The following is a 15679-nucleotide window of genomic DNA, read 5'->3' as shown; positions in this document are numbered from 1 at the left end:
TCATTTGCTCCTTTGTGGCGTGCAGAGCAGCTTTCCATTAAAGGAGATCAGGGGTAATTAGCCGCATTATTTTGACAAGTTGGCTCGAGCAGTTCCCTTTCTTCTACGGCTGAGGAGGGGGAGAGGCCGCCCGCCTCCTCCTCCAGGCGCGGGCGCTGCGCGGCGGCGCTGCCCTGCGGAGCGGCCCCCGCGGAGCACCGCGGACCCCCTGGGGCAGCCCCCCCGGGGCAGCATCCCCCGAGCACCGCGGACTCCCCCCCGAGACAGCCCCCGCTGAGCATCACCGCCCCCCGGGGCAGCCCCCCCTGAGCATCACCGCCCCCCGGGGCAGCCCCCGCGGAGCACTGCGGCCCCCCTGGGGCAGCCCCCGCCGGCCGGGGGGCCAGCAGGCACCGCGACTGCAAACGGAGAGGGAGGCTCAGCCTGCTCTGCACAGCCGAGTCATCTGTGATCTCATGTCAAAGCCAGTGTCAGGTGTGCGGGTGGAGCACAGGGTCGAGGCAGACGTGTGCCCTCGTGCAATGGAATCCTGCGTGAGAGGCGAAAATTTGAGGGAATAGAAAAAATCAGGTTATTTTTCCACAAGTCCATCTTCTCCCATGGTCAGTTCCCTTGTAGCCCTACAGAAGGAAACTAAAATGCCTGTGCTTCATTTCTGTGTCTTTATTACGATAATCAAATGCTCCAGCAGCACAAATGCATTTGGTGGTGTGTCCACAGGTGATGAGCAACATGGAAAAAAAATGTGTTAAAAGTAGAATCACTGTAAATACCACTTACCCATTGTTAACTTCAATTGGATTTGATACGTCACTTGGCTGGAGGAAGTGTGAAGCTCTGCCATATTGGGCGTTATGGACGCCAAGGTGACCTAAAAAGCAGAGTATTAAAAAATGAAGCCACTACGACCAAAGTCAAAGCTGAGATTCTTGTACACCAGGCGTGGCTCTCCAGTCATTGAAAGGAACAGGTATAAATGGTGATTGTAGACTGCAGCCACTGCATAAAGAGACACCTTCCCAGGCCTTTACCATAGAGCAAGTCCTAGATGAGAAATCTGTGAGATCCCTTCGAGTGCTTAAGATGGAAAAAGCCCTTGGTGTGGAGGAGCAGCCGCACACACAGGGCATGCATATCACAGCCAGCAGTGCTTACAAATGTGAATAAGGGCAGATTGATTAGGAACATTATTGCCAGGAATGTAGCACGCAGGCATCAGCTATGAGGCAGACTGGGGGCAGTCACTGCTCTGACCACCCAAGTGGAGACTTTTACACCGACATTTCTTCCTTAAGGGAAAAAAAAAAAAAAAAAAAAACAAAACCACGCAACCCCCCATCCCAGAAACAAGACCAATTAGATCTTTGCAGTAATTAATCTCTTGTGTATGCTTTAAAATAAGAAAAAAATCCCTCCAGACCACAGGGAGAGAAGGGAGATTAAGATAGTGCTTGTTAAATTTGAGTCTTCAGATCGAGTTTTGGAATCACGAGTGGGAACGGGTGCTAGGCTACTCTGTGAAGCCTGGCAGGCAGGAAGCATGCAAAGCAGCTCTGGGGACTCGAGGTGCTTGAAAGGGACATTCTTCCGCGGTTTTGGAGCCTGCTAGGAGGCTGAACCAAAATGCTTCTCCATCCATCCCTTCTTTCTCCATTCACCAGCTCTGCTACCCCTATAGAGGTTTAGAGGATGCAGAAACAGTGGCACATCAGTTCTTAGGGAGCGGTCACTTTCCCAAGTGGAAACCTGGGGGTGGTCGACAGCACTGTAGGTGCAAGTTTCAGCCTCCAACAGAAAAGAGCTGCCAGCTCCAACCGCTTCAGGTTTCCTTGTCCCATATGTACACACCTACGTGTGCGTGCATGATAGCTTGCTGCTCCCAGCAGCTCTGCTGGAGACAGTGCTGTGCGGAGCACAGGGCAGGGCCTTCTAGGAGGCAGGTTTCCCACTGTGGGAAAAACGGAGGTGGGACACCGGGAAAGGGAAAAGGGACCCGCTAAGTGGCGCCTATGGCCCTGGAAGGGCCCTGCCCGTAGGTGCCCCCGGGCAGTTTCACGGAGAGAGCGGTGCTGTGCACAGCCCGCCCCCCGTGCGGGCGCCGGGGGGGCCCCGCTGCTGGCGCAGGGCAGCCCCGCCGAGGGGAGAAGGACGCTGGCAGTGACCAGGGGCTCGGGGCTTTCGCCTAGGACCGCTCCCCCAGGTACACGCGCGGCGGGGCCGAAGGGAGAGGTGCGCGGTGCTGGCGGGTGTGGCGAGCTGGGCACCGCGCCGGGCTCGCCGGGCTGCTCCTCGCACCTCGGGTCCCCGCGCCCCCCTCTTTTCCCCCGCATTTCTCTCACCGCCCTGCCACTTCCCGCCCTGCTCGGGCAGGCAGCAGCCGTCCCTGCGGAGGGCCGCCCCCCAGAGAGTGTCCCCGGGCCCGGAGCGCAGGGGCGGCCGCCCCCCGCCGACCCCGCGCACGGGGGTCCGCCCGGCCCAGGGCCGCCCCCGCGGGGAGCCGCGCTGGGGGCCGGGGCGCGCAGCCCCGGAGCTGGGGGCGGGTGCGAGCGGCTCCAAAGGCAGCAAATTAATGGCTGATTCTCAATGAACGGAGACGGGGAGAAGCGGTGCCAAAAACGTAAACAATCGCGTGTAGTTCAAGAAATGTTTAGCGCGGCCAGGCAGGCTGCGTTTCATGGACTTTCACACTAAAAACATATTAAAGTTGGCTTTCCTCAGGTTTCAGTTAAAGAATGAGCCCTAAGTTGAAACAGGCTAGCTACCGCGGCTTTAAAGCCCTCAAGTGTTAAGTTTTCATTGTGTTTTTCTAACTGGACGGAGTGGTTTTCTTGCAAGGAACTAAGTCTCCTCTTTAGTTAAAGAGAGAGGAAGAAAAATCTGGCACTTTCTACCGCAGTATCCACCACCCTGTCATTATTCCTGCAAGCCTGGGAATTCAGCTCGGACCTCCCAGTATTTGTTGCAGCTCGAGGCCAAGGTGCCTCTAAAAGGATTTTCTTTTAAGGCCTTTAGAAATCGCTTAGTGCTGCTTTCCCCCCGTTTCCCTCTCTTTCTTTTAAAAAGGGAAAAATGTATTTCTGTATGTCGCTCGCGAGAAAGTTCCGCGCGTGTATTTGTCTGCAAGCATCCCGGACGGAGGAAAAAAAAAATCAATCGAAACCAAAAAACCAACTTTCTTGAAAAGAAAACGAAGAAGAAAGGGGGAGAAGGCATTCCTTAATGGAAGTATTGCATGCAAAGAAGACGGGATCTCTTTAAGGCTCCCCCTGAAGCTGGAGATGCACACACAAGGGTTGCCGGCCTGGGTGGTCCCTCTACTTTGGTGAGCTGTTGCTAAGCAGCTAATAATAGTCATGTTTGCTGAGTAATTTCTGCCCTCCCCGAGCCAATCGCCTCGCAGAAACCCAAGCCATCTGACAGCCCCGGGGGCGGGCTCTCAGCCCCTTTTTTTTTTTTTTTTTTTTTTCCTCCCTCTCCCTCTCTCGCTCTCTCTCCACTCATACTCCCCCACCTCCCCCCCCCTCCTCTTTATCCAAATGGAGAGAGTCCTTTTTTTCTTCTTCATCTCATCTCTGGAGCCGAGGGGCTGCAGCTCGGTGCTGCCGCGCACACACCGGGGGAGAGCGCCAGGCAGCCGCCCGCCCGCCGCCGCGGCGGGGCCGACCGCGGAACCCCGCCGGCCCCGCGGCCCGCGGGAAGCACCCCGGCGCTGAGGCAGGATGGTGCAGCGGGGCGAGGCAGCCCAGCAGCAGCAGGAGCAGCCGCGGCCCGCCGCGCCGCCGCCCCGCCGCCGTCGCTGAGCGCCGCCGCGGACAGCGGCTTCCCGGAGGCAGCGGCGGCCGGCCGGAGGAGGCGATTTCAACGGGAGCGGAGGACAGCGCGGCGGCGGCGGCGGCGGCCGGGGGGGCCCGGGAGTCGCGCCCGCCCGCCCGCCCGCCCTCGCCGGGCGCGGGGAGCGGCCGCCTGCAGCGCGGGGTCCGCGCGCGATGTGGCAATGGGAGGCGCGGGGAGCGACTCGGCCGGAGCGGCCGCGGCGGCAGCCGCCGCCCCGCGCCCCGCGTGAGGCGGCCGCGCCGGAGCAGCCCCAGCAGCAGCCCCAGCCCCGGCGGCGGCGGCGGCGGCAGCAGTGGCGGCAGCAGCAGCCCCCGCAGCAGCAGCATCAGCCCGCGGCCCGCAGCGCCGCCAGCCCCCCGCGGCCCCGCCGCGCCCCCGGGGCCCCGGGCCCCGCCGCGGCAGCGCCAGCGGCAGCTCCTCCGTCTCTCCGGCGGCGGCAACATGGCCTCGGCCGGTAACGCATCGGAGCCGGAGACCAGCAGCAGCGCGGGCGGCGGAGGCCACCCCGGCCGGGCGGCGAGGAGCGGCGGCGGGAGGCGGCGAAGGACCGGAGGGAACCGGCGCGCCGCGGCGCCCGACCGGGAGTATCTGCAGCGGCCAAGCTACTGCGATGCGGCGTTCGCCTTGGAGCAGATTTCAAAGGTGCATTCAATCTCTCCCTCTTTTTTCCAGAGATACAGGCTAGTGCTAGTGTTGCTTTTTCGGCGGGGGAGGAGGAGGGGGGTGGTGTGTTTTCTCGTGGGGGTGGAAGGAGGAGATGGAAACGAAACGGCCACCAATAAAATGCTGGGAAAAAGAGAGGGACGTCTGTGACTCTTCAGTGCGGGAGAGAGTGCCCTCCTTCTCTCCCTGCTCGCCTGTGCCTGCCCTGGTGCGTACCTGCGCTGCGGAGCATTTCTCCTGTTAAACTTCCTGAGACAGCCTCGGCTCGCTCCCGGCCTCCCCATGGCTAGCCCCAGGCTCGCTCTCCCGCTCCCCCTCTCCCTCTCTGCTTCCTTTCCACCTCTCCAGCCCCTCGCAGCTCCCTGCGACCTCGGCAACGCTCGCTCCCGGCCGGCCGGTTTCTTGGCAGCAGTTGGGCTTTTGTGAACTTTTCCGTCGAGCGCTGACACGGCGACTGCCTTCAGAGAGGGGGGTCCCCGAGCAGAGAAGGCAGCGGTTTTCTCCCCTGCCCGGCGGTCGGAGGGGGAGCGAGGGCCGTAAACAAATTGCCACCTTAACCCTGCCGCGCCGGTCCCCGCGGAGGGCTGAGGTGCCGGCCCGGGCGGGGCGGGGGGGACGGCCCCGTCCGCCAATCTCCGCCGGCCAAAAAATGTTCAAAGTAAACAACCTCCAAAAGCTGCCTTGCTGCAGGGATGGTTTCACTTCAGGGAGCGGATTTCTAGGCTTTGTAAGAAGAGGGAAAGGAGGAGGAAAAAAAAAATCCATGTGGCTGCCCTCTTCCGTTCACAAATATTGTCGTAACTTACAGATGGCTGCTCTACTTCCTAATTCAGATCACACAGCGTCTCCAAACTCTATGGAAATGAATTACTGCAGATCTTACAGCACTGTTCACCACGTGGGTCCTGCCTTAGCACCAAATCCCTCCTAGAAACTGGGAGTGGGGGAAACGGCCACTGCTACCCACTGGCAGTCTGTCACACAATTCCCTCCTCCCCCCACCCCAGCCATTCTGGGGTCTTAAGGAGAACAGGAAAAGGAATTTTTCTTTCTTGTGGCTGTAGAAGTTCATCGGAAGTGGTTCCTTCTGCCCTGGAACCACGGGTCCTGCCAGCGAGAATGCTTTGCAGCCTGAGCTGCTGGCGGCGCCTCGGGCACGAGAAGAGCGTGGTGGTGGGCAGCACAGGGTAGGGCCCGGGGGCTTGAAGCGGTGTTGTCACACCCAAACCCACGTGTCTGCGTGGGGCAAGGATGGCTGCCAGCAGGTACATCTTGTCCCTACATGTGTGCTCGGCAGGGCTGTGGGGCAGAGGGCCCTGCTAGAAGGATGCCTGCTCGAGCGGATCCACTGCGCTTCATCCTTCATCCCGGGGACCGCGCCCCGAGGGGCACGAGCTGTCCCGCTCGTGGGAGGGCTGGGGGTGCTCCCCCCCGCTTCTGGCGGCTGCCGCAGCCCCCCAACTACTGACCTCTTCTTGCCTTGCAGGGGAAGGCGACGGGACGAAAAGCGCCGTTGTGGCTGCGAGCAAAGTTTCAGAGACTGTTGTTTAAACTGGGCTGTTACATTCAGAAAAACTGCGGGAAGTTTTTGGTTGTCGGCCTCCTGATCTTTGGGGCTTTCGCTGTAGGATTAAGGGCAGCTAACCTGGAGACCAACGTGGAGGAGCTGTGGGTGGAAGGTAAGTGCGGGGTGCCCGCTCTGTGCGGAGCCCGGCGCCGGGCGGGTCCGGGGGCGGGGGGCGGGCGCTGGGCCGGGGCGCGCGGCCCCGGGCGGCTCCTACCACTCGTCGGCCCGCGGGGGGCCGCGGCGGCCGGGCCGCGCGCTCGGCGGAGGGGCGGCGGGACAGACCCCGCCGCGTCCGCCCGTGCCTCGCCCGTGTCCCGCCTCGCGGTGCCGGGAGAGCCGCGGGCGGCGGGTTCCCGCGCCCCGCCGGCGGTGCCGAGGGGCCGCGCTCCGGGAGGCGCCCCCGCCGCCATGTTGTGAGTGCGCGCGGCCGCGGCGGGCGGGGCGGGCCCCGTGTGTGGTCCCGGGAGTTGGACGGCGTTCAGCGGGGGGAGCGCGCTGGGAAAGGAGAAAGGAAAATAAAAAAGAGCAGGGAGAGGACGAGGTTAAAAAAAAAAAAAAAAAAAAAGCCGGAAGAAAGGCAGCGGAGGCGAAGCCGAGCCCGGGCGAGGCGCCCCGCGCTGAGAGGCTTGGCTCCAGGCTGCCGGCGCTTGGGTTTAGGTGTGTTTTTGGTGGGTTTTCCCTTTTTTTTTTCTTTTTTTTTCTTTTCCTGGGGGGAGTTGTTATTTGCTTAGCATCGCATTCCCCCATTAGCTACTAGGTCGACGTGAAAACAGAGTTCCTTGACTGCAGCAGTTACTATTCTAGGTTTATGTCAAAGTTGCTTGCAGCAGAATTTGGCTTATAAAAGTTAATATGGAAGGCTGCATAAATAATCATTACTAAATAGCGCTCTTTATGTGCATGTGTGGAAAAGCGAGCGCTGAGTGCAGACACAGTCGGTGACTGTTCCGAAGGCGGCGTGTCCTGCCCGAGGGGAATTACGGCGAGTGGGACCAGAGTCGGTCCTTGCAGATGCTCTGCACCGGGGTCAGGAGGAGGTTCACGGGTCGCTTAGTGAGTGCCAGTTTTTCTGTTGTGGAAGATAGCGTGTTACCAGCTGAACTTTCTTTGGTCCATGTAGTGCAGCTCAGGAGGTCAGACTGTGCTGGGGCCTGCCAGCAGACCTGCCTGAGGAACAGAATAGGCACTGCAGGATCCCGTAGGCAGAGGTGTGCGTTCAGAGCTTGTGCTGCTCAGGAAGTCCCATGTGCCTCAAATAGCGATGAAAACGATTGTGAACCTTGGTTTTCTCTGCTTTTTTTTTTTTCCCTCTAGTACCCTTTTGAGGTTGTTGTGGTGAAGTTTCTTGTGTCAATTTTTGCTCTTAGGTGTTTTGCCTCTGCTTTTCCGTATTTGGTAAATTAATAGGTGCTTGCAGTTCCATCCAGCGTGCTTCCATGACATTTGTTATCCTGGTATTACTGGCGTTCACTTACTTGGAATGGTGATCCTGTTCTATTAATGTCACCTGCTTGTTGTAGCTCTGTAATACCAAGAAAGTATTTGCTGATGATGCCTCTGTGACTGGCCTAGCAGTAAAAATGCAATTCCCAAGAAAAAAATATGACTTGCAAAATATAAACTTAGTTCAGTTACTGCACTGGTCTCTTCCCATGTCATCGTTTTTAGGGAAGGGGGGGGGGGGAATCCCTAGTGTAAAATCCGGTTGAAATTGATATGTAAGGTTTTTATGGCAAAGATAGATTCATAATGCAACTGGTTTGACAGATTTGATGTATGTAACTTTACATCTATTGAGTTTAGTTTTCATATCAAATTGAAAACAATATTAAAACATATTAAAATTCTGCATTTAGAAATTTTTGCATTTCTGTACTGGAAAAAAACCCCCCGACCAAAACCCCAAAACAGGCTAGCAGATTAAGGTGAAATAAAATATTCTGGATTTGATTGAAATTAACATCTAGTTTCCCTATTCTAGCACTACATGACTATCTACACAAAAGAGCTTGCTAAACATGGCTTTCTTGATAGAGAGTCAGTGAAAGTCCTGCCCATGAGCCTCAGTGTTACACAAATAAACCTAACAAATAGTAATTGCATGTTTCTGTTGCTAAACTGCAGACAGCAGTACAACGTGAGAATTTGAGACAGAACAGATATAGGAAGAGATAGTATGGAAAATGCTGTTTTTCCTATGCAGAAGTGCAAAGCAGTGACCAAACTTGTTTTTCTACACTTGTGTGCAACTGATCCTAGCAGGTTTAAAGTGCTCTCCATGGAGGTTATTATCCTAAGGGGCTCTTTAGATCGAGGTTTCTTACCATAGAAGCAGTGGCTGAATTGTTCTGTTTATTAAAATAGTTGTCTTACTTTAGTCTTTGCCTTTTGTTTACTGAGAGTTTGAGCGAACTGGGCAATGTTGGACAAGTACAGAATCACAGAATTGTTTAAGTTGGAATATCATCGAGTCCAGCCGGTAACTCAGCACCATTGTGTTCACCACTGACCCACATCCCTAAGTGCCATATCTACACATCTTTTAGATACTTCCAGGGATAGTAATTCAACCACTTCCCAGGGCAGCCTGTTCCAGTGCTTGGCATTGTGAAGTAATTTTTCTTACTATCCAATCTAAACCTTCCCTGGAGCAACTTCAGGCCACTTCCTCTCATCCTGTCACTTGTTGCCTACAAACTCCTTTCAGGTGGTTGTACAGAGTTATAGGTCACCTTGAGCCTCCTTTTCTCCAGCCTAAACAACCCCAGCTCCCTCAGCTGCTCCTCATAAGACTTGTGCTGCAGACTCTCCATCAGCTTCGTTGCCCTTCTCTGGACACGCTCCAGCACCTCAATGTCCTTCTTGAAGTGAGGGGCCCAAAAACTGAGCAGGAATTGAGATGCAGCCTCACCAGTGCCAAGTGCAGGGGAACAATCGCTTCCCTGGTCATGTTGGCCACACTATTTGTGATACAGGCCAGGATGGCATTGGTCTTCTTGGCCACCTGGGCACGCTGCTGGCTCATGTGCTGGCTGTTGCCCGAGGTCATTTTCCGCTGGGAAGCTTTCCAGCCTCTCTTCCCTAAGTCTGTAGTGCTGCATGGGGCTGTTTTGATCCAAAGGCAGGACTGGACACTTTGCCTTGTTGACCCTTATACTGCTGGCCTCAGGCCATTGATCCAGATTCCTCTGCAGAACCTTCCTGACATCCAGCACATCACCACTCCCACCCAACATGGTGTGCCATGCAAATGGACTGAGGGGGCACTCAATCCCCTCATCTGTGTAGTCAGTAAAGATACTAAACAGGACTGGCCCCAACACTGAGCCCTGGGGAGCCCTACCAGTGTGTGGCTGCCACTTGGGTGTCACTCCATTCATCAGCACTCTCTGGGCCTGGCCATCAAGACAGTTTTTAAATCAGCGAACCGTGTCCCCATCCAAGCCATGAGCAGCCAGTCTCTCTAGGACAGTGCTGTAGGAAGCGGTGTCAAAGGCATTGTTAAAGTTCAGGTAGACAATATCCACAGCCCTTCTCTCATCCACTAAATGAGTCACCTGGTCACAGAGGGAGATTGGGTTGGTCAGGCAGGACCTGCTTTCACAAGCCAATGCTGGCTGGGCCTGATCCCTTGGTTGTCCTGTAAGTGCTGCGTAGAATCACAGGTTACTTAAAATATATTTAAAGTAACGGTTTTGATTTGCCAGTGAAATATTTTACAGTTATTGCTGCTGAATAATTTGGCAGTGTTTACTTAAAGAAACTGATTTTACATGGTGTATTTCTGAATAGCATGGTGGATGGAACATAATATAGCACTGAAGTTTGCTGGAAGTAAATGGTTTCTTTAAAACCATGACCCAGTTAATTAACAAATAGCGAAGTAAACTTTGGATGAGTTTTAAGACCAAGATAAATGATTAATAGTCTGGGCCTGCAGTTAATATGGCTAAAATATTTACATAGGAAGTTTAGAAACCCACCTGCTAGGCAAACTTTCAGAGAGAGAAAAAGAAAAACAGATGTCCCAAATGTCATTCCTTCAGACTTTTTTGTAGTAGTCTTCCTCCTTCAGAATTTGTGCCAGCATTCTTGGCCTTCTCTGAGGCTACTGATACCAAAGTAGCTTTCCTGTCAGCTTGTTTCTGACAGTGTTTTGGAGAAGGTTTTTTGTTTTGGGGGCTTTCTGTTAAACACGGTCCTCTTCTGGCTGCTGTTCAGAATACTTCACCTATTACTGTGTGTCCTACAGTATGCTCTTGCTCCATGCTCATTTCTTGTAGACTTGCTCTGGGCTGTCTTTGACTGGAACACGTACCTGCTACCCTCAGCGCATGAACAGATCTGTCATCCCCATGTGCATACCTGGCTTGTGAAGGGGATTGTTTTAGTTTCTTGGGCAGACAGATTCTGGGCTGGCATTTGAATGGCAGTTCTGTTATTCACAGCCCCTCAGCTTTAGCTGAACTGCTGTATGTGGGTGTCCGTGCATCCTGCAGTTGCAGAGACTGTTTAGCATCTTTGTATATTGTACACCTAGAGAGGAAAAAAAAGGCTTTGCATTGATTTCCTCAGTGGCTGGATTTTGTTGGACACAAATGTGCTTTTAGAATCATCCATTCATAACTAGAGAGTTGTCTGGGTGGAAAAGAATTCATGCTTATAACTGGTCATGTTCTTTTGCTGCCACTCTTAATAGGCACTCTAAGACCCAGTGTGTCAACAGCAGTCAGACATATAAATTCACAGCCTCTGCTTCTGAAAGAAGGTAGTTTTGTGGCTCCAGGAAAGGTTCTGTTAAGTGGAGCTTGAAATTTGGCTACTGTAATGCCTTAAATGCTGTTAATTGGAGCAACCTATAATGGGAGAGATGGTCTAGTCTTGTTCTGTGATAATCCGTTTCATGTTACCATTGTCTTGGGATTTTTTTTCTCCTCACTTTTTTCATTACTCTGTCTTCTTTGAGAGGTCAAGGATCATGCTGTTCTTTCCTTCCTTTCTTGCTTTCTGCACTTTTTGCACTAGCTCAGTCAAACTTCTCCCTCTCTAAGTAGCCTTCTTCACAAAGCTTTGTGAAGCTTTGTGAGCATGAACTGAGCTCTAACATGCAGAGCCCCTTCTTTTAGCCAGTTTGAAGGAAGAGGGTGGGTGATACAAATGGGTGAGACATACTACAGGGGAAAAAAATGCCTTGATAGCTGCCTAGTTTAGCTCAGGTACGTGGAACAAAGTGCATTTTAATTGTTAGTGATTTAGGATTGAGTGGGTACCACAGAAACATTTTGTAAGTCAAAATTTGAGCTATATGTAATATTGTTTCCTTTCACTTTAAGGGGGCAAAAATCAGGTTACTCTACTGCAGTATTTATGGCTGACCCGTCTTAAAATATGTTAATCTACCCATGCAATGTAAGAATGAGGTGAAAATGAGGAAAGTGTGTGAGTGATGCAGGAACCAGTATTATTTCCATAGATTCTTGGTTTTCTTAACCCAGCAAGATTAAGTGCAGGTGGAGAGGAAAGTTGTTCTTAAGTTCTGCCTAAGGCATCAGTTAACTTTACACTAGTACTCTTTGGAGAAACAGAAAAGAATAGTGAGGGAACAGATCTGTGTGAATTTGTTGTTTCAAGGAGACAAATTTCTGTGAGTGGGCTGAAGTAACATGTTGGGTTTGAGTGCAGTTAGCAGGAATTGACCCAGTCAGGTACAATTCCATTCTCCCACAAACATGCACGTCTGTGGGCAGCAGTGGAGTGGTGGTGTTCAAGATGTACTTGCTTCTGCATCACCACATGGATACAGTCTGGGTGGTAGAAGAGCAAAGTTACTCTGATGTTGAATCTGTGGTGGGGTTTTGCAGGCTGTGTGTCAGTCAGGGACATTGTCTCCGGTCACATCACCAAATTCAATTAGTTTCTGATGAATCAGGTGACATAAGAGTTTACTTATCCCTGAATACTTTCTTGCATTCATCAGTGCCTATTGAAAGTTCATTGAAAGGTGCTTACCTGGAAAATTTCCAAGCCACTGTTTTGTTTGACTTAGATGTGATTATTTATCAGGTGGGGATTTTTTTCAAGTGGGAAAGTAGCAGTAGTGTTTCCACATGATAACTCAAGGATGGTCATCTGGGTAACATGCCCTTTTTAATGTTTACTGATGAAAGTGCAGAAGTATTTCAATCCATGCTACTGTTTTGAAAAATCACATCAAATTCTTATATTTAGGCTTTATGTGATTTTGTGAATGAAAACATCAGTGCAGTGAGTGTTATGTTCCTGTGAATTCAAACTCCCTCTGTGTGCATGTCCTGAAAGTTGTTAAGGAAAGATGTTTAGAGGTTGTAGTTACATGGATAGTTGATTGTCATCTTCCAAGAGACTGCTACTAAATTCAAAGTCACTGGGGATCTCTGTTAAGTTCTGTCTTGACATCACTGCTTGGAGTTGATGCTCCTTGCTGAAACTCTTGTACATAAAAAACCCCTGCAGCTTCAGTGCATAAAAATCCTGTTTTATCTGCAAGACTTTTACTGAAGATATTGCCTGTGACCATTCTTTGGTCATTGAGAAGTTAAAGGGTGAAATCCTGAACTCACTGAATGTAGTGGCAGAACTTGGAATGACTTTAGTGTGGCCAGTCCTTATCCATGAAGTAACAGCAGATTTAACAGTGTGCCCACGTTACCTCTTCAGAGAGGGGAAAGAGGACAAGCTCCTCCTGTAGAGCTGTCATGCCCTAAGCTATAACTGCATGGTTGCATGGTTCTGTCTGCCTTTCAGACTTCAGAGCCATTTAATTTACTCAAGGCTGGAGAAAATTAATCTTCATTATTATTTCCAAACTTAACACACTGTTGCCCATGTCCTTTACAGAATGTGCTCTCCAGATCCTTGTTTGGAAGGGTCTGTTTCCTCCTGTTTAAATGTGTATTTAAGCGGGGCAGCACCTTGGCTGTGGCACTGCACTCTCCCTCTCTTCTGAGCTTCGAGTGTCATCTTGCACTCTGGGGATTTTGTTGCTTATGAGCAGGGTGTGAAGGCATTTCTGTAGTTCTGGAGAGCTTGCAGATTTTGGTGCAGAAGTCCTTGAGTAAAATAAAGCAGTTGAAAGCAGCGCTGCTTTGTTGTTGTCCCCCATGCCACTGTTGTTGAGCCGGAACAGGGGAAGCAGAAGAGCTAACTGAGCTGTAGGGCTGGTGCTGCTTGAGTTGTGCTGTGCACAGGTGGTGGTGAGTGGTTTGAGGTCTACTACCAGCTCCTGTACCTGCTAAATGACCTGGGTTTTGTTTGGTTTTTTGTTTATTTTGTAGAGAATGAACCTCAGCAGACAGTGGGTTCAGAAAAGAACAGTGCTAAAAGCCATGGGTGCTCAAGCTTGCTTTTAGTATTCAATGCATTGAGGAAAACCTGAGCTCCTCACCCTGGCTCCGTTTTCATGACTTTTTTTTTTTTTCTGTGAGAAGAGATGGCCCAAGTACTGTCATTGAATAATATTTGTGGTGGTTCCCCAGAAAGTCGTAATACTGTGTAGCATATGCATGTAACAGTTCTTGATCACTCAACGAATTTAAAGGCCATTGCACGCAAGTGGATGTTTCACTTACACGTGACTTGTTAGGACTCTCCAAAATATGACAGCTTCCAGATGTATGAACCGACTGATCCCTTTGTTTGGATTGTGCATCACAGCTGATGCCTAGATTAGTCCTGGCTGGACAAAGCTATGGGAGATTTGTCTGGTTTCCACAATGCCATGTTTATATTTCGTTTGGATTTTTCCTTCAAAGCTGACCTCCCTGTGACCTGTGGGAGCTCTGTCCACTAGGATGCTAGTTTTAATGTGTCTGCAACTGCTTTCCTTTTGGTGTCTGATGGAACGTGTTCTCATTTTCACACTCAACTACTTTAATGGACAACCTTTTTAACTTAATGGTGAATTGCCTGCTTCAGCCTATAAGCACTCAGGTGAAACCATGCTTGTAAAGTTTTCTGCCCCACAGCTAGCTTTTTAAGAATATTCTGATTGTTTAGAAAAGCCTTTTGGTTTTAGATTTTGTGGGGCTGTTACTTGTCAGTTTTTTTCTCCTGTATATAGAATGAGGTTCAGTCTTGGACCATTTGCACAGTGCTTTTTCTATCTAGAGATGATGGTGTGAATATACATGGTTCTACCTGCTCTTTTTTGGAGTTCAGCAGGATCAGGAGTGCAGAATTTTACCAAGAAGTTAATTCTTCTTTGTGTCTACTGCACAGTTATATATATTTTCTCAGTCATCCTTATTTATCTTCAGTATGCCTTTGGTTCTTTTACTTTCTCTAGTATTTCCTGCCTTGTGGTATGCAGGAGGTCTTTCCACATTTATGTTTGTGAGTTACTCTTCCTGGGAAAACCTGAAGAAATCAGTAAAACTTTTTAAGGTCTAAATGACAGTCCTACAATGAGAAGTGTAGTCCCCTATCAGAATTCAGAAAGACAAAGGTGCACAGCTTTCATTAATACTTATAGAAACCGTGTCATTTTCTGATGTTGATGCTTTACTGGAGTGGCAGGTTCCTGAGATGGTGCCTCATTACAGAAAGCTCGTTGCTTTAAAGGATGGTTTCTCTGCTGAGAATGCATGCCAGCTTTTAGTGGCCTCTTCATTTCCGTGCCCATGAACTTAAGGAGAATGGGAAAATATTTTGCTCCCTTTTTGCATGATCTGTGGTATTTTATAATCCACTCAGATTGTGCTAAATAGGAGTGATGGATACCATCTACAATAAATTATGTTCACCCTTGCTGGTAATTGAGTGACTCTTGACTTGGAATAATTTTTTGTTGTACATTGCACTAGAAATAGGTGGAGTGGAGTTGCAAGGAGTAAGGGAATCACAGATAATTCACAGAATATTCTGAGTTGGAAGGGCCCCACTGGGATCATTGAGTCCAACTCTTAAGTGAATGGCCTGTATGAGAATCGAACCCGTGACCTTGGTGTTATTAGCACTGTGCCTTAACCAACTGAGCTTTTAATCCAGAATTTAAAAATAAAATGTTTTTCTTACTTCGTTTTTTGCTGTCTAAACTTAGTTTAATATCTGTAAGTACAATTTACTTTTTCTTGGTTTTGCTCTGTTATAGTCATTCAGTATCACCTCAGTTGCTATAAACATCTTGATGTTGGCAGAAGTAGTAGTTTCGTGAGGTAAAAAGTCCTTTGTGGAAACTGCTGACCGTATAGATACTTTGATGTATGTAGAATTTTAATTTTGGTTTTTAGCATGGACGTCTTGGCTTTAACTTCTGCTTGGTTTTGGAAAACTTAGTTATTTCAGTGCTTGAGCAAAATGTAGAAGTGGTAAGGGAGTGAACAGAACCATCATCTGACTCTTTCTGCAAAGGTGCTGCTTCTTTAGAGATTGTACTGAACTTAATTCCAGCTTCAAATACACAATAATAATTGTGGATTTGAAACATCTGTATTTTGCTCATGTGCAAGCACATGTGCAGTGTTGTACACCCAGATATCTGGAGCTGGAACTGAGCCCTGTAAACTTCTTTTACTAACAGTGAGATAAATTAAAAGAAACAATCTTCTCTTGTTTGCCAGTATGATGCATTTCTGTTTT

The 15679-nt window shown here is 50.4% G+C and overlaps 1 protein-coding gene across 2 annotated transcripts in view; it reads left to right on the top strand.

Annotated features, from left to right (window-relative positions):
- Nucleotides 1–3460: 3460 nt before the first annotated feature.
- PTCH1 (patched 1) overlaps nt 3461–15679 on the top strand; it is a 69996-nt gene continuing 57777 nt past the window's right edge. For both annotated transcript variants that reach the window (XR_007902763.1, XM_051777320.1), the window contains exons 1-2: nt 3461–4476; nt 5984–6176. Coding sequence is in view for 1 of the 2 variants with exons in the window: in XM_051777320.1 (XP_051633280.1) it covers nt 4276–4476; nt 5984–6176 (394 nt within the window). In the remaining variant the exon portion in view is untranslated. The remainder of the gene's footprint in view (nt 4477–5983; nt 6177–15679) is intronic.

Source organism: Manacus candei, unplaced genomic scaffold (assembly GCF_025592945.1).
Source record: "Manacus candei isolate 608988 ecotype Guabito, Panama unplaced genomic scaffold, ASM2559294v1 h1tg000010l, whole genome shotgun sequence".
NCBI lineage: Eukaryota > Metazoa > Chordata > Aves > Passeriformes > Pipridae > Manacus > Manacus candei.
Note: the sequence above shows the minus strand (reverse complement) of the source record. Positions and strands in the feature narration are given on the sequence as shown.